The sequence below is a fragment of the Cavia porcellus genome, unplaced genomic scaffold (genome assembly GCF_034190915.1).
Source record: "Cavia porcellus strain 051 isolate PalLab524CR breed Dunkin Hartley unplaced genomic scaffold, mCavPor4.1 scaffold_25, whole genome shotgun sequence".
Taxonomy (NCBI): Eukaryota; Metazoa; Chordata; class Mammalia; order Rodentia; family Caviidae; genus Cavia; species Cavia porcellus.
Genome location: NW_026947508.1, coordinates 45579957 through 45602238, shown reverse-complemented (window position 1 = coordinate 45602238; position 22282 = coordinate 45579957). Strand labels below are relative to the sequence as shown.

At 38.0% G+C, this 22282-nt stretch overlaps 1 protein-coding gene and 1 pseudogene across 5 annotated transcripts in view; one reads left to right on the top strand and one right to left on the bottom strand.

The window, feature by feature from the left end:
- Positions 1-14415, top strand: part of Eps15 (epidermal growth factor receptor pathway substrate 15) — a 170439-nt gene extending 156024 nt beyond the window's left edge. For all 5 annotated transcript variants that reach the window (XM_003463059.5, XM_063236498.1, XM_023562055.2 and 2 more), the window contains 4 exons: positions 4070-4146; positions 5758-5920; positions 8518-8699; positions 12056-14415. In XM_003463059.5, the coding sequence (XP_003463107.2) occupies positions 4070-4146; positions 5758-5920; positions 8518-8699; positions 12056-12202 (569 nt within the window). In that variant the 3' untranslated portion in view covers positions 12203-14415. The remainder of the gene's footprint in view (positions 1-4069; positions 4147-5757; positions 5921-8517; positions 8700-12055) is intronic.
- A 1337-nt stretch (positions 14416-15752) lies between these two features.
- Positions 15753-16370, bottom strand: LOC100728199 (ras-related protein Rab-11A-like; annotated as a pseudogene).
- Positions 16371-22282: the final 5912 nt, after the last annotated feature.

Sequence of the window (22282 nt, the reverse complement as noted above, 5' to 3'; positions counted from 1 at the left end):
CTTATGATGGCAGAGTCCAGTTCTATGCCTTCGCCTCACTCTGTTTCCTAATGATCAGACATAGTCCTCTAGTCCTCAGGACTTTCCTGAGTTCCAGGATTGTATTTTAAGTTACCCAGTGCATGATTCTGCTGTATAGTTCCCTTTCAATGTCCTGAAGGCACTTGAAGCTCAACTGTACTTAAAATTGAAACACTATCTCTTCCAATTAGTCTCATCTAGAAAAGTACGTGTATAAACAAAAAGCAAATCTGTACTTCTCCCTACATTTGTTCTATATTAATACATTATTAACAGCCATCAGCCAGTCATAGACTTCTCTGTCATTCCCTATATTCATTCAGTAAATAGCAGCATCTTGTTTTATCTTCAGATGGAATATAATGGTCTCTTCTTCCTTATGCATGTTTTGTTCGGGGCCTCATTGTGTTTTACCTGGACTATTATACTAAGTTACATTTGGTATATTCATTTGCCATTCATTACCCACATCACTGCTAAAAATACCTTTCTGAACATTAATCGTATTGCTAGCCACAGATCTTTGTTGCTAGTCCTTTGTTCCAAATAGATAGAAATATAAGTAGTGTCACAGATAATGTCCGAAAGTAGAGCCACCCACTCTTAACAATAAAACAAAACTGAAAATTCTTCCAGATATCCCATCTCTGTTAATGGTATCACTGTCTGTTTAATTACCATGTAAAACCAGACATGCTCTTCCCAGCCCACAGTTTCTAGGGTGTAGAAGAGGCTTACAAATTTACTGATGAAGAAATGAATCATTTATTTCAAGCCTACTGTCCTATAAGATTTTGAATTGAGAGACAAAGAGACTGATTGGTTGATTGTTTAGTTAATTGATGATTCTTTTAGTCTAAAATTGTTTTCCTTACTATTTGTTGGTCTAAGTTTGCAAATCTGGTTTTCCTTTATTTATGTGTGTAGGTTTGTTTGTTTTTAGTAGGAAATTTTCCCCTGCATTGTTTTCTTGAATTTGGTTAGGCTTGATATAAAAACTCCTTAATTATGGGAATATAGAGAAGATGAATACTTTACTATAAATCTTGTAGGTTAGAGCTGGGCATGGTAGTATATACCTATAATCCCAGCATTTGGGAAGCTGAGACAGGAGGATTACCACAAGTTCAAGGCCAGCATGGGCTACATAGTGAGACTCTATCTCAAAAAATAAAATAAAATAAATCATGTATGTCAATATTTGTTGAACTTTATGTGGGAAAAAGAGAAATATATGTAGAGTTTTAGTGTATTTAGTTTGCTTGCTCATAAAATCCAAATGTCAAATAACCTCAGTGAGGTGACATTAAAGAAGAATGCTAAAGTACTGGCAAGGCTTATTTATAAAATAGTAAGATTATAGCTTTTTTATTGCATTTGTATATTTTTCCAGCATGTTCATTATCTCTGTTATTTGGGAAAAAAGTGTATTATTGAGGTTATGTTTGCATCAAATGCCTTGGTCTGCTGCTGCAGCCTGCTGGCTTCCTAAGTGTTTCTGAGATTCCTTGAAGCAAGAATCTCTCACGTGGTCTGACCACATTTATGCAAGAATCCTATTTCTGGACAAGACTGCTTCACATCAGTTGTGATCAGTATCTGAGAAAGTTCTAACCAAAGTCTTAATTTTCCAATTTGGAAAAATATGTTTTGTCCTTCTTAGGATACATCTTTTTGGGATTTAGACCAGTGCTATATTTAGTGCTGTATTTTCTCATTTATGAGGAAAGTATAGAAAACACTCTAGTAAAATACATATTCATTTCAAAATATCATTTTTCTTATTACTTTTCTCCATAATACATATTTTACAATATTTTGTTGAACCTAACTATATTTATCACTTATTGCTGAGGCAAAACATCCAAAATCCACAACTTGAGAGAAAAGATTTAACTTGGCTCAGCCTGTGATTAGGGAGCTCTCAATATGCAGCAACCATGCTGAAAGGGAATGGGACAGGAAAGTTTCTCAACCATGACAGAAAAGGAAAGAGGAGAACCCAAGAACAAGAACCCACCCTTCTGGATCCTACTCCCCAGTGATCCACCTCTTTTGGCCAAGTCATACACACCTCCTAACAGCGCAGGAAGCTATGAACTTCTCAGTGTGTTAATCCATTGGACAGTGTAGTGCCCCCATGATCCAGTCATTTTCCCTAAGGCCCACCTATGAGCTCGTGAGACTTTGGAGGACATTTTAAATCTGAACCACGACACTTAGACCTATATTGTGACTCACCTTTTCTTTTATGAAGGTTGTGGGGTAGAGAAAGAGCTTGAAAGAGATCTTAAGTTCTTCCAGTGAAGTGAGCCTAGTTCCTCTTCCCTTACCATCTTATATAAATCAAGAAAGTATATGTAGCTTGTTCGCCTGTACCTCAACAGAAGGGAGTCTAAAACAACACTCATAATGAGGCTTGGACCGGGCTATGTGGAATTCAGTGGGTTCATATTAATGAAAAGACATCTTTGCAGCAAAATTGTAGGCTTTCTTGTGTATCTCAATTTCCCAACATCCTCTTCAGGATCAGAGTTGCTAATGTATATTCCCAAAGGACTGATTTTTTTTTTTTTTATGACCCTACCAATCCCATTTATTTACTTTTGGTACTCTGTTAGTCTTGATGAAAAAATAAAAATAATATACTTTACTTTCACCTCTTCTGTTTATATCCATGCTGTACTCATTTCTAGAAGTGTGGGTAAACCTAACACTTTTTCTTTTCCCATGGAGCTGTATCCTCAGCTTTTTTAAAAAAATTGTTATTGGAGACAGGATGTTGCTAAGTAATCCAGCCTAGACTTGAATTTCTACTCCTGCATCGCCCTCTCATATTGCTGGGATTACAGCTTTGTCCCACCATGCCTGGCTACACTTTCAACATTTTAGTGAGTGGTTGGGCACACTTTTATCCTAAAAATAATTCGATGTAAGGAGGAAGAATTCAGGAAGCACCAAAATTTTTTATGCCTCATTGTCTTGCCTTCTCTTTTATAGATCTCTTTCCCTATCTTCCTTTTAATCTTTCTTTCTGCCTTCTTTTATCAGGTAGCACTTTCTATAAACATTCTTTGATGTTATTGGTGGCCGTTATGCCTGAGAAAGAGAAGCCTATCTGAGAGTAGGTCAGTTTATTCCTGCTGAAAATATCAACCTCCTTGGGAAGTGCTCTGTGATGGGAAGATGACTTCAAGTGCTTGTGAAACATTGGTTAAGTTGTGCTTTTTCAGTTGCTGTTCCTCCTGCAAAGTAGCCTGTTTTCTCTTTCACCTCCATTTATTTTGTAAACCCCATTTCATATTCCCAAGATCCCCTTGAAAAGCCCTAGTACAGTGGTTGCTTTGCTACTTGTCCTGCTCTTCCAGGTAGTTAGTGACTCCCACTATAGACTTTTCACACTTTTCACACCTCTAATACCCCATATAGTATGTCCATATGAACTTTTTGAGGGTAGGCCCAACATGTTCTTACTTTGGTAAATATTTGTTGACTGTTTATTCTTCATTAGGTAGACTTTATTCCCTGTTTTGAAGGGCCTCACTACTTACAACAAATGATTATCAACCACTGATAATCATGGTAAAATTAGAGCACAGTCATTGCCATAGAGAATGAAGAAATCACTTCTTACTGAAGGAATTAGTGACACCCAGGTTATTCCAGACACCCAGGTTATGGATGAGAGATAGCACTTGAAATGGACTTTGAAGGGTGAGTGTAATGTGAAATTCATGGTATCTAGCTTTTTTATGTCTTAGTGTCCTTATTAGCAATAATTTAAGTTCATAGGCATGTATTCAAGAGCCTTAAACACTTTACTTCAATATTTCACCTGTTTTTGATCTTGAATAAGCCATCGATTGATTATGTAAAGTAATATGTCTAGGATTATCAGTATGCACTCTGTCTTTATGGATATCAGTCATAAATTCAGGAATGATATTTAGAGCAATTTTAGATAATGTGTCTGAATGTAGCCAATCAAGAGAACATGAAATTAAATTTCTTATGTCCTATTTCATTGATTTTTCTTTACTCATTTTAGGAACAGACCCCTTTGCTTCTGTTTTTGGAAATGAATCATTTGGAGATGGATTTGCTGACTTCAGCACATTATCGAAGGTAACCTGCATTGATTAATGGGAAGGGAAAATACATTTCTATCAAAGGAACCCTGTCACAGACACCAAAATAAATTATAGCAGATGTTGAGATAGAAATGAAAGATAAGCTGTGAAGTAGACATTTCTATACGTAGACAGACTATAATGATGATATGGGCAGGTATAATTTTCTACTGACAGGTTTACTTAGTGATGGTCACCTCGGTTTGTTTAAGCATGTTTCTTCCAATTGAACTGCATTTTCCCTCTGTATTGTCTAGGTCAATGCTATAGCACTCATTTCATCTTCTGTTGGTTTCTTGATTTTATGCTCTGAGGCTGTTAGGGTTAGTAGCAAGGTAGTTAATGTGCAAAGTCCAGTATTAACTGTCCTGTTCCATTTTCCAGCATAGCTGTACTATTGATTTAGGGCAGGAGGGAAAGGTACAAGTATATGTCAAATTGTTTGTATCATTACCCTCCAGAGAACATTTGGCAATATCTAGAGGCATTTTTGTCTTTCACAACTAGGTGGAAGATGCTCGCATCTACTAGATAGGGGCCAGGAACATTGCTAAATACCTACATGGCTGGGCATGATGGTGCTTACCTATAATCCTAGCCCTCAGGAAGCTGAGGCAGGAGGATCTCTGTGTTTCAGGCCAGCCTGAACTGCATAGTAAGACCTTTCTCAAAACAAAACAAAAAAAACCTACACTGTACTGTGTGGACCCCCCTCACCCCCACAGCACAGTCTCATGTCCAGCTCAAGATGTCAGTAGTGCCAGTGTTGAAACATACCAGCTTAAATAGACCTAAAATCATAAAGTCTGATTCATTGTAGAGGTGAATTTTTTGTGCCAGGGATCAAACTCATGACCTTGTGCTTGCCAGGCGAGCACTTGTGCCACTGAGCTAAATCCCCAGTTTTTTTTATTTTTATTTTTATTTATTTTTTTTTTTATCAGTACTCGGGATCAAACTCACGACCATGTGCTTGCAAGGCAGACGCTTATGCCACTGAGCTAAATCCTCGGCCCTTTTTTAATTTTTATTTTTATTTTTTTATCTAGAAGTGAAATCTTTTGTTACACCACATATTTGAAAGGAAGAACCTTCAGACCTATGTTAGGACTTACTATTCCATTGAATCAGTTTGTTTTTAAAAATTGGCTTTCATTTTGTCTTTATTTGTCTAGGTGCCATTTTCTTTGCATCAGTATTAAATCTTTACCTATGTAAGTGCATTGGGAAATATGGAAGTCTTTTAATTTTTTCTTTCATTATCATTGATATAGTCATTTGAGAAAAGGAATATAGTTTGTTTAAAATGGACCTCAGGGGGTAATTTGACAGTCCTTCAACATAGGCTTGTTTTGGTGTCATCTGTTGCTCTATTTAAGTACTGATGTTAGAATGTAGAATTTTTTTTTTAATTATTTGTCCTTAAATGAACAGGTTAAAATATCATTGCTTTCAAAATTGAAATAAGCCTGCATTATACTTAAGTAATTCTTTCAAATGCTATACAGTAATACAATAGTTTCTTTACTATGTACATACATACATATACACATATATGCATGTATATATATACATCCCATGTATAAACTTTTTTTTTTAAACAAAGGCCAGTGATGAGGATCCTTTTAGTTCAGCTGCATCAAGCTCTGTCAGCAGTGTGGTCATTCCTAAAAATGCTTTTGAGGAACCATCAGTTAAGAATGAAGATGTACCCCCAGCACTGCCCCCAAAGACTGGAACTCCAACAAGACCCTGCCCACCACCACCTGGTAAGAGAGTTAGTGCCTTTCCCAAATCAACTCAGTGGCCTTTTTTTTTCTGAAAAGTATGCTGAAGGCCTTACTTACATACTTAAGTATTATAGAAGGAGTTTGTTGTTGTTGTCATTGTTGTTTTGTCTTTTTGAGACAGGGTCTTGCTATGCAGTTCAGGTGGTCTTGAATTCACTTTGTAGCCCAGGCTGGTCTCGAACTCACAATGATCCTCTTGCTTCAACTTCCCATGTGCTGGAATTACAGGCATGTGTCACCATGCCTGGCTCTGTAGAAGGAGTTTTAAACCAACAAGTCAAATGCATAGTAGTGCTTACTGCTGTCACTTGTTCTGACTTCCATGCAGAATTATAACCATGTGCCTAAGGAGCAAGCACATGTAAAGAGCACAAACTGCCTTTCTGGTGGGAGCCCACACTCCTCCCCAGCACTGCCTGAATCCTTTCAGAGGTGCAGTAAATGGGAAAGGAGAAGTACAGATGAAATCTCTTGCTTTTTGGAAGCTCATTGATCATCATTTGAAAAGCACTTTCCCATGCTCTAGCATTTTAATTAATTTTTATAAAAGAAAGTTAATCCTATCTTTCAAAATACAGTCTTCCTTAAAATCTGTAGATGTGTAAAAATAATGGCTTATGGTATCTAGAATTCAGCAGTATAGTGGTTTTAAAAGAAAATATTGCCCCTTTTTGAAGAAAATACTATATTTAGCTCACTTAAAAGACTTCTTTATTTTATAATAGTGATAGAGGAATCAGGAAAAAAATACTTTTTTTTGTCTTTTTCGTTTTTATCGGTACCAGGGATCGAACTCACGACTGCCTGCTTACAAGGCAGGCGCTTGAAAAAATTCTTAATAGTTTTACTTTTTGGTTTTATTCAGTGTGTGCTCATGTGTGTGCACTCTATGAAGGAAAAGTGTGTTTTATAAAAAGTGGCTAAAGGCAGTACCCTGAGTAGTTGTAGTGCTGCTAGGCTGTCCTATGTAAAGATACCTTTGGCACATTGGTTTTTTAGTTACATATCATTCCTTGATCTATTTGGTAAATTCAGCTCCTGTAGTTAAATTTTGCTTTTCTTGCCATTTCATAATAAACTGTTCATAGTATTTCTTGGGCAGGTTTTTTTTTTTTTTCTTGTTTTATCTTAAAGATTGCTTGTACAATTGTTAATATTCACTTCGCTGTTTAAAAAAAAAAAAATCAGGTAAATGAGTGGGTGCTGTCTTTCAAGAGAAAGTAGCCTGTATCATCATACCTTGCTAGAAGTAAGGCTGTCAAAACTATATGAAAAAGTAACAAAAAATTTCTCATACTTACACGATATCAATAGTGATGTTATTTTGAAATCCTAAATAAAATACTAGCATGTTAATTAAAGTATATGTCTTTATATAGAGAGCAAGGAAAAACTGGATTCTTTGGAAAGAGCACTTATTAGGAGCCTACACATCTAATTCAGAATGTCCCTAACTTGCTCTGTGATTCTGTTACTACTTTTTTGGCAGTGCTTGGAATTGAACCCAGGGCTTCTCACATGCTAGGGAAATGCTCTACCACTGAGCTATACTTTCAGCTCTTGCTCCTGTGATCTTGAATATATATAATTTCATGTATCTAAACCTCTGTTACCTCAGTTGTTAAATAGTAGTTACAACTAACTGCCTGCCATCACAAGAAACATCCAGAAAGGACATATAAACATCTTACATTAATGGAAAATCTGTTAGGATTGGTGTTACCAGCTTAATTCATTTTAGAAAAAGAATATATTTGAAGATATTTTAACCTCCATTTACTCATGTTTTAAAGAAGTACTAAGACTGAGACTTTAAAAGTTAGACAGCCGAGCGTGGTGGCACATGCCTGTAATCCCAGAACTCGGAAAGCTGAGGCAAGAGGATCACCATGAGTTCAAGGCCAGTCTGGACAACAGATTGAGACCCCATTTCAAAAAAAACACAAATAAGTAAGTTAGAGAACTTGCCTGAAAATAGCACTGAGTTACAAGTAAGTAACAGGACAATGTATTATTGTTTAGTGAAAGAATAGTTTGCCAACAATCATAGATATAGGCCATAGACTTCAAAAACTGTTTATAGTCTTTATTTTGAAATACTGTCTGTGACAAAAAGTAAAGAGTTTTGTCAAGGTGATTTTTAATTTTATACTACTAGATGTTGTGTATATAAATACAGAGAAAAATCAGAAGGATTTTGTAATTTTTTCAAAAGTCACTACTACCACTGGTGGATGATATTATATATATATAAGTATCAGATTGATGTTATAATAAGAGAGGCCTTTCCTGTATTTATTCTTTATTATTTCCCTCCGGATACTATGCTGCTTTGAGTTTAATCTTTGGACAAAAATTTAAGATCCTGGCACACCGTTTATTTGCTGTTTTTCATTTAGCTACACCTAGCTGAATATATTTGAGGGACTGTTGGTGTGTCTATTTCTGACAATATTAAGAATATGTTTTCAGTCTTCATTCCATCCTCCACTAACAGTTTTTTACTGTCCCCTGTCTGTGTGTTTTGTGTGCTTGTTTGCCATATTTACTGGTTAATTGTAATGATTTTGATCCAGGGAAAAGACCCATCAACCAATTGGATTCTTCTGATCCCTTTAAAGTAAATGATCCATTTCAGCCTTTCCCCAGAAGTGATAGCCTCAAAGAAAAAGATCGTGATATGTTTTGTGATCCATTCACTTCTTCTTCTACTGCCAGTAAAGAGGCTGACCCAAGCAGTTTTGCTAACTTCAGTGCTGTAAGTACTGTGAATGGGCTGTTTGGGGGAAGATCTTTTCATTTACAGTTTGAAGAGTTTTCAAAGATTACTTTGGAGTCTTATGTAATTTGTATCGTTTCATTTAAAGTTACCAGCATACTAAAAGTGATCTTCAATTCTTCTCCCAAGAAAGATGTCTATTTGGTTCTCTTTTGATAGTTCTAAAATTGTTTCATCGCACAAATGATTTTAGTAGTTTTAGTTCTTGTGATATATGAGCTCTTCTCAGATTATAAATATAAGTAAAATCTTGACAGTTAACTTTTTCAGGTGGTTATAGTTGATGGTGATATCCCCCCCCCCCCCGCCGCCTTTTTTGTCTTTTTGAGATAGAGTCTCACAATACAGTTCAGGCTGGCCTTGAGCTCACTTTGTAGCTCACTTTGGTCTTGAACTTGCAGTAATTCTCCTGGCCCAGCCTTCCAAGTGCTGGGATTATAGGCATGTACCACCACACCAGGCTTAGTTGATGGTGATTTAATGGGCCATCACAGAGTAATCCATTGTCTACTCACTGGATAAATAATAAACTGTGTATTTATAACTGTGAATGTGTTTGTATATAACATTGTAATGATTTCTAGACATCAGTCAGTAACTATTGTCTGAGGGTAGGGCCAGGGATTCTTTGAGTAGAAAATAAAATCATTTAGCCTTTTGGTTAACATGAAGTGACTAGAAATTAACTCTTTTTTTTTTTTTTTTTTTGGTCTTTTTCGTTTTTTATTGGTACCAGGGATCGAACTCACAAGGCAGGCGCTTATACCACTGAGCTAAATCCCCAGCCCCTAGAAATTAACTCTTTATTCCCTCTACTTACATAGCAGTTCTTGTTTTTGTTTTTCTCTTGGTGCTAGAGATTGAACTCAATTCCTTGCTTATGCAAGCATGTGCTCTACCAGAGAGCTGTACCTTTAGTTTGATATAGCTCTTTAAAAATGTTACTGTGAGTAGTAGCACATGTCTGTAATCCTAGCAGTGGAGAGGTTAAGGTGCAAGAATCATGCATTCAGAGACAGCCTGATTAACATAGCAGGTTCAAAGCCAGTGTGCTATCTAGTGAGAACCTATCTCATGATTTTTAAAAAAGGTTATTGTCAGGGCATGGTGGTACATGCCTATAATCCCAGCATTTGAGAGGCTGAGGCAGCAGGACCATAACTTTGAACTCCTGTCTGGGCAACTTAATGGGACCCTATCTCAGAATAAATAAAAAGGGCTAGGATGTAGCTCAGTGTGAAGGCCCCTAAGTCCCATCCCCAGTACCACAGAGGGGAAGAATTTTACTATCTACCATTTGTAGTGGTGGTAAACACTTGTAGTCTCAACTACTCTGGAGGCCGAGATGGAAGGATCTCTCAGACCTAGGAGTTCAGGACCGGTCTGAGAAACATAGCAGGAGACTCCATCTCAAAAACAAAGTCACTGTCAGCTTGAAGGAGAGAATTATTTTTAAGATCTAAGCAGTTTTTATCTGGAGGGCTTCCTATATTTACTCTGTGTTCTCTCAGAGCTGACTAAAAAGGAAGGGTGTCAGAAACCAATAACAGCTGCTATGATGATGCTTATCTGTGGGGCAGCCAACCATGAAGTCATCACTCTGGAGGGACATAACACTGTGTTATGCATTCTACTGTTATTTAGACAAAGCCAGGTTGTTTTGGTTTTTTAATAAAATTCTTAGAGTAACAAAGTCTCATTTTTTCCCAGTTTTTTTGTTTTCCAGGTAAAATGGCCTCCTTGTCATTGCCTGTTGTGTAACAAATGTGTATTCCCTTGATTTTGGAAATAGGTGATCCTGGCCACAATCTAGCTGTCTTTCTTCCTTAGTATAGCACAGTATTGGGTCACTCAGCAAGATGCCACACTTGTAGTTTGCAGAGGGCAAGAACCTGCTTGCAGTGAAAGCAAGTGCACTACATAGCTCTTGAATCTGTTCTCTAAATTCTAGCATCTTCTGCAGAATGGAAAGGGATAAAATAGGAATCAGTGTTTTAGAATTATCCTGACTTAACTTTCATTTTAGCTGGAATTTGAGCTATTTCAAACAGAGAATCAAGAATTGGCCTTCATAAGAGATTTTAATGCTCTTAGTGTAAAATAATTATCTGTCATTGTGTGACATTTTGTATCTTAAATATAGTTTTCACAAGTCCCAACTTGATTGAAAATAAGTCTTGAACAATAGCTGAGGCATTTTGCTTATTTCATATCTGAATATAGTATTAATATAAAGCAGCTCATAATAAAAAATCCTCATTGTAAAAGATCTATAAGTTTTGTTAAGTTTCACAGGTCCTTTAATTCTCTAGAGGAAAAAAACTACCATTTTTAAGAAGTGTGACAGTTTCTTTCACCCTTTTATGGGCCAGCTCTATGTAACAAGATTTAAAACCAAGAATTTTGTGTTTATAGCTTCTACCAGATATGTTTTTAGCTGGGTATTGTGACGCATGCCTCTAATCCCAGCACTCAGAAAGTTGAGACAGAAGGATTATTGTGAGCTCCATGCCAGCCTGGCTACAAAGTGAACTCAAGGCCATCCTGAACTGCATGTGAGACCCTGTCTCAAAAAGATAAAAAACAAATGAACAAAAAAAGCCCAAAAAACAAAACTTGGTGCTTTTCTGAGTTAAACCATTTCCCTGATCTAATAATCACCAGTATTAAAGCTTTTAAAAACTGAGTGAGAAAAGCTCTCAAAGCATGCCAAAATCTTCAAAATTCTTTAGGATTTGGTTCACATCTTACTTAGTATATTCAGTACTCTTACAGACTTTTTTACTCATAGTTTTATACCTGAAAGGTAGGATATAGTGGAAAATCACCTATAGGATTAAGTTAAAAATGATTCATTTTGTGAAGTTGCTCACTAAAGTTTAAGTAATAACAAAAATCTTACAAATATTAAAAAGTCTATAACCCTCTCCTGTTTTTCAATCTCAATGTACCTAAACATTTCTACTTCTAAAGTGATGTTTTTTAGGTTGACTATTGTAGACTATTTATAGATTACATTAATTTTTAAAAATAAGCCAGTTTACTAACTAGTTAAAACTAAACATGCTTAGCCACACATGGTATGCACATCTATTAATCCCAGCACTCAGGAGGTTGAGTCAGGAGGATTTCCACAAATTCAAGGCCAATTTGAACTACATAGCAAGACTATGTCTCAGAAAAAAAAAATGTTTTCAGGGAGAACAAAAAGAAGTAAAAATAATATTCCCAGTATCCTTCACAGGCAACAGGTAGTGTTCTTTCATAAAAACTGGTTTTTCTTTTACTTGTTCATGTATTCATTTGTTCATTTTCCCCCGTCTTTTAAATGGCAGTATCCTTCTGAAGAAGATATGATTGAATGGGCCAAGAGGGAGAGTGAGAGAGCGGAAGAGCAAAGGCTTGCCCGACTGAACCAGCAAGAACAAGAAGACTTAGAACTGGCTATTGCACTTAGCAAATCTGAAATATCAGAAGCATGAAGAATTCTCTTATCTTTTGTCAACAATACAATATTCGTCTTCCTGAATTTTGAAGCTATTTACCATGTATATCAGAACTACCTATGAGCATGGAAATACAAAAGATTTTAAGATTCCTGTAAATGTGACAAAAGTCTAAGGTTTTTTCTTTTCAACTCTTTCAGATTTGTCTCATTTTATTCTTCCTCGAAAAGCAGTAAATCAGACAAGACAGCTTCACCTAGGCCCCTGTCCTGTGTGCATTTACCATGAGCTTCTGCGTGCCTCTGCTGCTTCACTGTACAGCCATAGCACCTGAGCTTCTGTGTTCGCTCTGTGCTAGCCTTGACCTGTAGCTGCTCTGATGGGAGCCGGTGGGCTTCTTGCAGTTTGTGGTATTCTCCCCTGCTTCGAATGGTTGAAGGAGGGGAAGGAAAAAACCTATTTCTTTTGTGATTGGTACAAATTGGTTAGTTTAAAGTATATTTTTAAATGTCCTTACAGGAAAAATAGTATTTCGTTAGTTTTTAGGGACAAGGAAAAACATTTTGCATAGATCTACTCCACTACTAAAAAAGGATGCTTTGGATTGAACCATTTTAACTTGAAAGCCAAATTTTTCTGAAATAAAAACATTAAAACTGTGAAGTACATTTTTCAAAAATTTTCTCTGAATTTGAAGAATCTTGTACCAATAGATAACCTCTCCATATGTTTGTTAATTAACAAAATCAATTTCTTACAAATAAGATTTGTAAGCAAATGTTCATTTTAAGTGCCAGCAGAAAGACTTTACCACTTACACTATACTCATCAGCGTAAGGTAAGCAAAAATCTTAACACCCAGCCATTCTGCCTTTGCTGTGGCACTGCCCTCTTTAGTTTGTGATAGGTTTATTCTTGTACTTTGACAGAAGAAACTTTAGCAAGCTAGAACTGGAAGGTACTTTGTCTTTTTTTGTTGTTTAATGAAGGCTCAACTACTTGAAATATAAAATCTCACTGAATACAAATGGAAAAGTGACATGTATTACATCATACTGTTTTTTTGTTCATCTGTGTGGCTTAAATTAGTTTATTTACTCTCCATATTTTTCATCTATAAAATTGACAAGCTAACAAAAAAATTAATTGGGAAAGAAAAGAGCCCCCAAAATATCAAAATTTTTCATGTGTTAAAAGCCCATTAACTGACAAGCCCAGACTTATCAGAAAGCTGAATTTGAAATAGACTTGAAGTAATCTGTAAATTGTCCTCTTATTTTTAAACATGTGTCACTGATTTTGATGATTTACTAAGAAAAATGCACCTGAAAACTAATTAAAGTTCTCTGGGATCACAAGTCAAGGCGGTATTGATCAATATTAACAGACTAAGCTATTGCCTAGCCTATAAATAAATTCAAAATACATAATTTCATCTTGAAATGGTGCTTTTTTTCTTTCATACACAATTGGACAGCTGGCATTTAAAACCAACTTAGACCACTTTCTTGCACTGCTAATACCTTTTCTACTTTTGTAAATGGAAACATTGCAGTATAAAAAATCAAACATAGGAAGCAAGGGCTGAAACATCACAAGGCTTTACTTTTGATAAATAATTCAGTGACAAGGATTTGCTGCACACGTTGAGAAGGTAGTGTTGGGAGCAGTGATAGCTTGTATTTTCTGGATTTTTTTCCTTCCCTTACTCTTCAGGAAAAAGATAAGTTGACTTGAACAACTTTCTTTTGCACTGGGAAAAGGAACAAATGTTTGAAGTGCTTTTAAAAATATTTTTTTTAATAAAAACTCTGGAAAATATTAAATGTCTGTAACTTATAAATAGCAACTTTTGATGTAATAAGTGTACCCTAATCTTAATGTATGTTTAACTGGATTATAGATTCTTTTGTTAAAATATGTGTACTCAGTGGACCAATATAATATTAAAGTATATATATTATATAAATATATATCTATATCTCCACGCTTGCTTGTGTAGGATGAATGTCTTAGAGTCCTTTGTAATATGTTGTTGACCTGGGTGCAAGGCCTGTGCTTGAAAAGGACACGTGTATTGCTGAAAGCTCAGTGGCTCTACTTAGAAAGTTTTAACCATCTTCTCCACACCAGTTCAGCTTTATTTGGGCTCTCTTCGTAGAATTATCTCTTTACTTTACAAACTTCTAAATCGTAGGTTGTAATTATGAAAATTAAATAAACTTTAATAATAAAGCATCCTATCTGTATATCCAGTTTGCACTGGAGTTTTTCAGTCCTCTGATTATGTCCGTACTGTACAAGGAGGAGTAGATGCGTAACCAGCACACATTAATATGTCTAAAATATGTGGAACAGTACCTGGCAGAGAATAAATAATACACATCTAATCTCATTTTTATTTATTTTGTTCTGTTTTTGTGAAAGAAAGGTTAGGAAATACATATACATAGAGACAGTGCCTTTAACGTGGCTTGTCTGCATTCGTTGACATGGAGTCTTGGGAGGTACAGTGATCTAATAAATCTGTTTCTGGGCTTGAATCCCTGGCATTTTTGAGAAAATGTTGTAAAGGTTACTTTGAGAAAGTTATTTAGCCTTGAACTTCACGTTCCTTCATGTTGCACTCATGGCATAGAGTTCAGAATAGACTAGAGATTAGGTTTATGGGCACAAGAGTGTGTTGTTGCTGTGTATGTATGAGAAAGATCCCCTTGGGGTGCTATGGTGTTTGCTCTAGGGGCAAACCAGATAAGCATGGCGAGCAGATAGAAGGCTGCTGAAGTCTTCCAGATGAGGTGGTAAGAACCTAAAGTATGGTTGTGACTGATGCCCAAGAAGGGGATTGAAGAACTTGAGAATGAATGATTTAGAATTAACAAGTCTTAGGGTCTGAATAGATGTAGTTGGTGGAGGAAAGAAGTAGTTCTTAAAATTTAGCAAGCATCAGGATCATCTGGAAAGCTTTGTAAAATTCAGATTACTGGATCCCACCTCTAGCTTTTGATTCAGCAGATCTGCAGGGGGACTCAAGAATTCACATTTCTAGCAATGCCAGGTGATTACTGGCCTGGAGACCTCCCTTTGAGAACCACTGAAGTAGTAAATGACTTCTAAATCTCTGTGTTCTGTGAGTGTTATTTAATATACATCTTGTTGTCCCATACTTGGTTTGGGGATTGTTCTGTTTGGTGTATAGACCTCCAGTTTTTCTTGGGGATGAGTATTTTAAAATAATAATTGCAAGCTAACACACAGTGGTACCTTAGTTCATTTTGCTCCACAATTCTGGTGCAAACTGAACTGGTTGAGAACCATAACAGATTTCCTCATAAGGTCAACCTTGAATCTAACCATTGAATTTGATTGGTTCTCATAAATTGTGCATAGAATGAAGTTCTTGAACCGAGATAACATTGTATGGCACTTACTATGTGCCTGTTACTATTTGAAGCAATTTAGGTATATGATTCACTTAATTTCCACAACCTTATTTATTGGCCACAAGATTTATAGTCATATAAATTTAAGTCTCAGACCTGGGAAATGGACTATACACAGCCTTCTAGGGAAGAAAAGAAACATGTTAGGTGTTCACACAGCACTGCCCCTTTGGCTTGCTTTCCATGGTTGGTAGGACCTGACTAGAAACCACGTGGTTGCTTGGAAACTCTGATTTTCATGTCTGTCTGACTTGCTTCCGAGAGACAAAGTGGTATATATCTGTTAGAATTATCTGGAAAGCGGCTTCTACATTTTCAAGTCTAGGGCAGAAGTCTCAGTGAATGACGAACCATTCTTTGCTGCAAAAACTCTGGCCCTGAGGTAATGTGACTCATTCTCACTGCCCACAAGCATGATAACTGTTACTGTCAGCATGTTCTCTCAGCTTTCAGCCACTGCTCCACATCTTCATATGTGAGATACTTAGCAGTGCCATAGACTAGTACCGACTTACAGCTCCACGATAGCACACTGCTGTTATAGCTCAGTGTCACTATTGTCCTGCATGTCCCATATCTGTGTCTTTATTGTTTTCCTATCAACCTGGATGCTTCTCAGTGTATTCTACTGCAGTGGTGCTCTTGCTGTCCAGATTAAACTTACTTTGCGTAAATTGAGACAGGAGATTACTCTTTCCAACTCCAGAATCTTCAGTAAGTACACCTTTGAAGAGGTAGTCATACTCGTCACGGGTACCCATAGTGTGGTTGAAGTGCGAAGTAGCAGGAGTAGCAGAGGTAGCACGGGGGACTGGGGGCATCATCGCAGGGGTAACCCAACTGTAAAGAGCCCCTTGCTGCTGCCGCCGCCACCGCTGCTGCTGCTGCATCAGTTCCAGTTTTCTCCCCCCCTCTCCCCCGCTGTCTCTTTTTCCAGGTTTTCACTTTGTTTTTAATGGGTCCCATAATTTTTTTTATTTTTTAACATGAAGTACATTTGTTCAAAGAGTTATGAAATATCCTCATATCTTTCCCTAAGAAATTAAAAAAGAATAAAACCAAAAATGAATAGAATAATAAAGGTCAGAAAACAATCCCTTATGGAAATGCCAGCATCATTTTTCATAAAAGGTTAACATTTTGATTCACACATTGATGTAGAATTACAAAAGACTCAGAATGGTCCAAACAACTTTGATAAAGGAGCAAAATTAGGACTCCAGCCCTCCCCAATCCTATGACTTAGCACAAAGTTACACTAATCATGACAAAACAGCATTGATATCCAGGTAGGCAACCACCAAAGTACCAATATGAAATCCCAAAATAGGTACCCACATAACAGACAATTGATTACCAGCAAAGACACAAGAGCAATTAAGTGGAGAAAGGATTTTATCTTCAATAAATATACAGGAACAACTGGATTATCCACATGCATAAAACCCAAACCTTATAGCGCATCAAAAATTTCTTAAGACATGCAAAAGTCAAATTGCTCACAGTGGATTAGAGTAAAGGCAGATGTGACCTGAGTTGTTGCTTTGGCTGAAGTCATGCTCTCTGGGACAAAGTACATATTTTTTTCTTTCAGCTTGTCACACCAATAAAACAATATGATGTTTATATATGTGTGACATATTTCAGTAGTGTGTTCTCAAGATGCATCCATTTATCTATAAAAATGTCCAGTTTATCCTTTATTGTTGAGTGGTACTCCATTTGTATAAAAGTACTTCTTTGTTATCCATTCCTCAGTTTATAGACATTTAGGTTATTTCCAAGGTCTGGCTATTACACACAAACTGCTGCTATGAAAACAGATGCATGTATATTGCTGTGGTGTAATGTTTTTAATTCTTTTGGGAAGATACCTAGAAGAATAGCTGGGTTGAATGGGACTTCCAATCCTAGTTTTTTGAGGAATCTCCACACTGATTTCCACAGTGGTTCATCAGCCTACACTCCCACCAACAGTGGAGAAAAGTTCCTTTTTATCCAAATGCCTTCCAGCATTTGTTGCTGGTTGATGTCTTAATACTAGCCATTCCTTCTGGAGTGAGGTGGGATCTCAGTGTTGTTTTAATTCGCATCTTTCAAATGACCAGTGCTGTTGAACATTTTTTCACATATTTATTTGCTGTTTTTATTTCTTCACCTGAGAATGTGTGTTCATCTCAGATGCCCATTTTTGGATTCCACAATCTAATTTAAAGATACCATCCCAGTTTATATATAAGAAAACTGAAAAACAATGAGGTAATTTGCCCAAGGTGCTAAAATATGCTAGAGCTAGGATTCAAACCCAGCCTTGTGGGACATGGCAGCCTATGCATGTAATCCCAGCACTGGGAGGCTGAGGCAGGAGTATTGCAAGTTTGATCCCAGCCTGGACAATTTAGTGAAATCCTGTCTAAAAAATTTAACGAATAAAGGAGTGCAGATATAGCCTTGCTTGAAGGCTGTGGGTTCAAACTCCAGTAACACAAAGGCCAGTTGTTTCTAGAATCTGTATTTAATAGTGCTGCTGGGAAAGATTATATTAAAACACACCTCCATGCCTGAATCTGTAGTGTACCTCTTACTATCAGAAAGGTCTATGTTGAGTTTACAACATGCACAGCGAGCAAGTCGTCATTCTGTTGATCTTTGCTAAGGCCTATTGTGTCCTAAGCCCAGGACAGAAGATGCATGCGTATGAGGGCCTTGGCTTGTGGTATAGTAGGGGAGAGAGAGCTACATGCATTTCATTTCACAACTTGCCATCTAAAAATACTGGAAGAATGCTGGAACCCAGAGAAGGGAGAGAGTGAGTCCTGCTGAGAGGACTGGGGAAGGCTCAGAAGAGGTGTCCCAGGACACAGATTCTACCCCTCAGAAAAAGCATAGTGACAAGAAAAACGTGTTTTAACATACAAAGCCATGCTAGGGTGGAGAGGCATCAGTCAATCTTAAAAGGCCTTATTTAAGTGGCATTCATTACTTCACTAAGTTCATTGTGACCCAAATGTAGAACCTGATTTTCATTAGTAAAACAGCTCCCATTATATGTGTTCCCAGGCATTAACACAGAGACCAGAGTTCTTTTTCCGGTGAAAAGGACCACCCACAATTGAATGAATACAGTTTTCTTTCCTTTGTTAATGGTAAGATGACTCCTGCCTCAGTCTCTTTATCTTAACTATCATGGTTGCCCAAATTAGAGGCACTTTTTTTAGATTCATATATAATCAGGTTTCGTCTGGTTTGGCCGGTTGAGTAACTATGTCTCTTTGGGATGAGTTTGCATATCTTTGTTTTGGTCTGTTTTGTATGAAATTTCCAGTACGTTATGTATAATTTTTAATAATGAAATAGAATCATTCAATTGGTACTGCATCACAAGACAAAATGAGAGCTATTAGGGTTTTTTTTATAAATCTTAACCAAAATTTTTTAAAGAAAAAATTTAGGTCCTAAAGTTATCTGTGTGAATACAACAAGACTGTCTTGAGTTGGGCATGGTGGCAATGTCTGTAGTCCTAGCACTTTGCAGGCTGGGGCAGGAGGATCTTTGTGAGTCCTAGGCCAACCTGGTTACACAGTAAATTCAAGACCAGATCTTGTTTCTAAACAAATCCTGAGGTTAAAAATAGATAGATCTTGTTTCTAATACATAGATCTTGTTAAAAATACATAGATCTTGTTTCTAAACAAATACTGAGGTTAAAAATCAAAAGTTGCAAGGCATGGTGGTGCATGCCTGCAATCCCAGCTATGAGGAGGCTGATGCAGAAGGATTGAAAGTTTGAAGCCAGCCTGGGCAACCTGGTGAGACTCTACTGAATTTGTAAAAAGGGGATAGGGGTACTGCCTAGTGTAAAGGCCCTGATTTCAGTCCCCAGTTCAAAGAAACGAGTTGAATCCTCAGCTCCTGACTTTTTTTTAATCTTAGGAGCATTTCTAATCATCTGGCTTAAATATGCTTAAAGAGCTGTCTGGATTCCTGAAAGCATATGTAAAGATACTACCACTTGATCTTTAGCATAGTATTTGCACCAAGTGGCAACTTGCTGAATTATTGAGTCTTCATTTTCTCAACACTGAATTCTGTTATAACTTGTGCCCGGTATAAAATCCAAGGAAACAAGAGACCGAAAATTTAGGTGGCAAAGGCTTTATTTCCAGGCCTGGTGACAAATCTCTGGGAGCCAATTTGGAGACTGTGTCCCAGAGACTGAAGGGAGAACTTTAAAAAGAGGCTGGAGGAAAAGGGTGGGGGAACAAACAAAGAAACCTGCAGAGCCATCAAACTTGTTGACCCGAGTCTGGAAACTGTATTGCTGTCCACTTAGCTCTGACAATCTCGGGAGTTCCTGGTGTTTCTCAAATTACTCCCATCCTACAGACTGACATTATCTCGGAGTGGCACATCTGCAGCAATATTTGGAGAAGAAAGTGGACAGTTAATTATCCCAGGACAGCTCGTTTTCGCTAGTGGGTGCAAAGGGGTCAAGAGTTACAAGAAGCTGAAACTTAAGTTTTACAAAGATCTGATATCTAACTCATTTGATGCATACAGAACAAAAGGAAAGCACCGATTGGGGTTTGGGCCATAGTATTTCCCGGTAATTTCTTTGAAGCTAAACAGTTCTTAAAATTGGGGCAGGCTCATTTTATGACAGATCATCACTGGGTCGGGAAGAGGTCACCAGAAACCCAAATTCTTTATGGCCTAGATAGATAGGTGAGGGGAGAGGGAGGCAATAAGGCGCCATACAGAACAGAAAATGGCGGTTATGTGTCAAGGTCAAGTAAAGGGTTAAACTCGTATGCAAATCTCTCTGCACACAAGCAAGTTACTTTAAACAAGTGTAAATTAATGGGCCATTCTAGTTTTCTTTAGCTCTTTAGCAGAGAATAGAGGCGCCTAACAGTGATTAACAACCCTTGTTAGCTTGTTTTAGCACAACTTCTGTAGTTTGTAGAGGGCAACAATGGTTAACATATCAATTAGGTGAGATTCTTGCAATTCTTTACAGAGGAGAGTATTGCTCAACATATCAATTAGGTCACTTAACATATCAGTTAGGGAAAAAGGATAAAAAAACACATTTAGTAAGCCATGTTTGCAGGTTTGCTATAATACACATATAACAAAGCTATTTTCTTAGAGTACAACAAGTTCCTAGTAGGTATAGCAGTGGTGCTAGGCTCATGAAAGACAGAGATGCAAGATAGTCTCTGTACTTTCAGCTAGAAATCTGCAGAGACTAGTGTAGATAACAATAGAGTTTTAAAATGTGCTAACTACTGTGTAAGAAACAGAAATGCAGTCTGAGAAGGCATTGACCTCTCCAATGGGGAGATCCTAGAGGGCTTCCTGGAGGAGGCGGAGTTGCTGTGGGCTCAAGAGCTCATGGGTGTTGGTCCTGTTAGTGGCCTGACACTCCCACCTGTGGGTCAGGAAACACTTGATGTCCTCAATCCCCAGTGCTGCCCAGCTGGATAGGGCTTTGTGGGTGAGGGTTGGTGCATGTTTACACTGCAGGTGGCCTCTTCAGATCAGGACACTGGCTGTGTGGGCAGATGGGCAGCATTCTTGGGCCTTTGTTCATCTACTAAGACCATAAGTACGGGGGGGGGGGTACCATCAGCTCGGTAGGCTGGCAAATGACAGATGGCCTGATGGCAGGCTAGCAGGAGGGAGCAGGCAGGCCTGGGTGTAAGACCTGGCTCCTCAGCTTGGTCTCAGTTAACCACTTTGAATGGCAGTTTCATCCACTGTAAGATGGGGGCCTGTTAACATTTAATAAGGAGATGATAAATGAGGATTTATGTAAAATGCCTGGCTTGGAGTTTGGCACATTCAAGAATACCCAACTGGCCAGAGTGAGTTTTCATTTATTGGACCTAAGATTTGGATTGTACAAGCACCTAGGGTACTGCATCAGCCCCAAATCAGACCTACTCGGTGCACCCCACCCACCATGAAAAAAGTCTCCATAGTCCCTGAGGAGCTTTTCAAACAGGCCATGGTGCTCCCCTGCCCATTGTTCTTAGCTGAGCCACCCAGAGGCCTACTGGACAGCACCCACAGGGGCTCACCAGTGCCAAAGCACATTCCACTTTCAGTAGTAATCTAAAGACACTAAAAGTGCACATGACCTAAGAGAAAATGTAGGACTTCAAAGAAAGTGTGCACTGCAGGGCCAGGTATGATGGCTCACACCTGTAATCCCAGCACTCGAGAAGCTGAAACAGGAGGATCATCATGAGTTCGAGGCCAACCAGGGCTATACAGTGAGTCCAAGGCCAGCCTAAAACTACATAGCAAGACCTGTCCAAAAAAATAAAGTACGCACTGGAGTGGCTGCAGCTTATCCTCCTGTGGAGGCCTGAGGGTCAGAAGTCTGTAAACTCCCACAACAACTTCCCACCTCTTGGCCCTGCAGTGTGCCATGCCTGATCCATGACCTGTGACCCATATCTGTGACCCAGCCCTGGCCCCGCTCAGGCACAGGTGGACCTGGCAGGCCGGTTCCGGTTCAGCAAGGCAGAAGGGGAAGGGTTCCATAGAGGCCCAGGCCAACCAGTGGGATTCAGGCAAGGTGCCAGGTGACAGAAGGGAGAGGCTGCCCCACCTCTACGACTCTAAGTCTGAAGTGACACAGTATCTGCTGGGGTCTAGTAC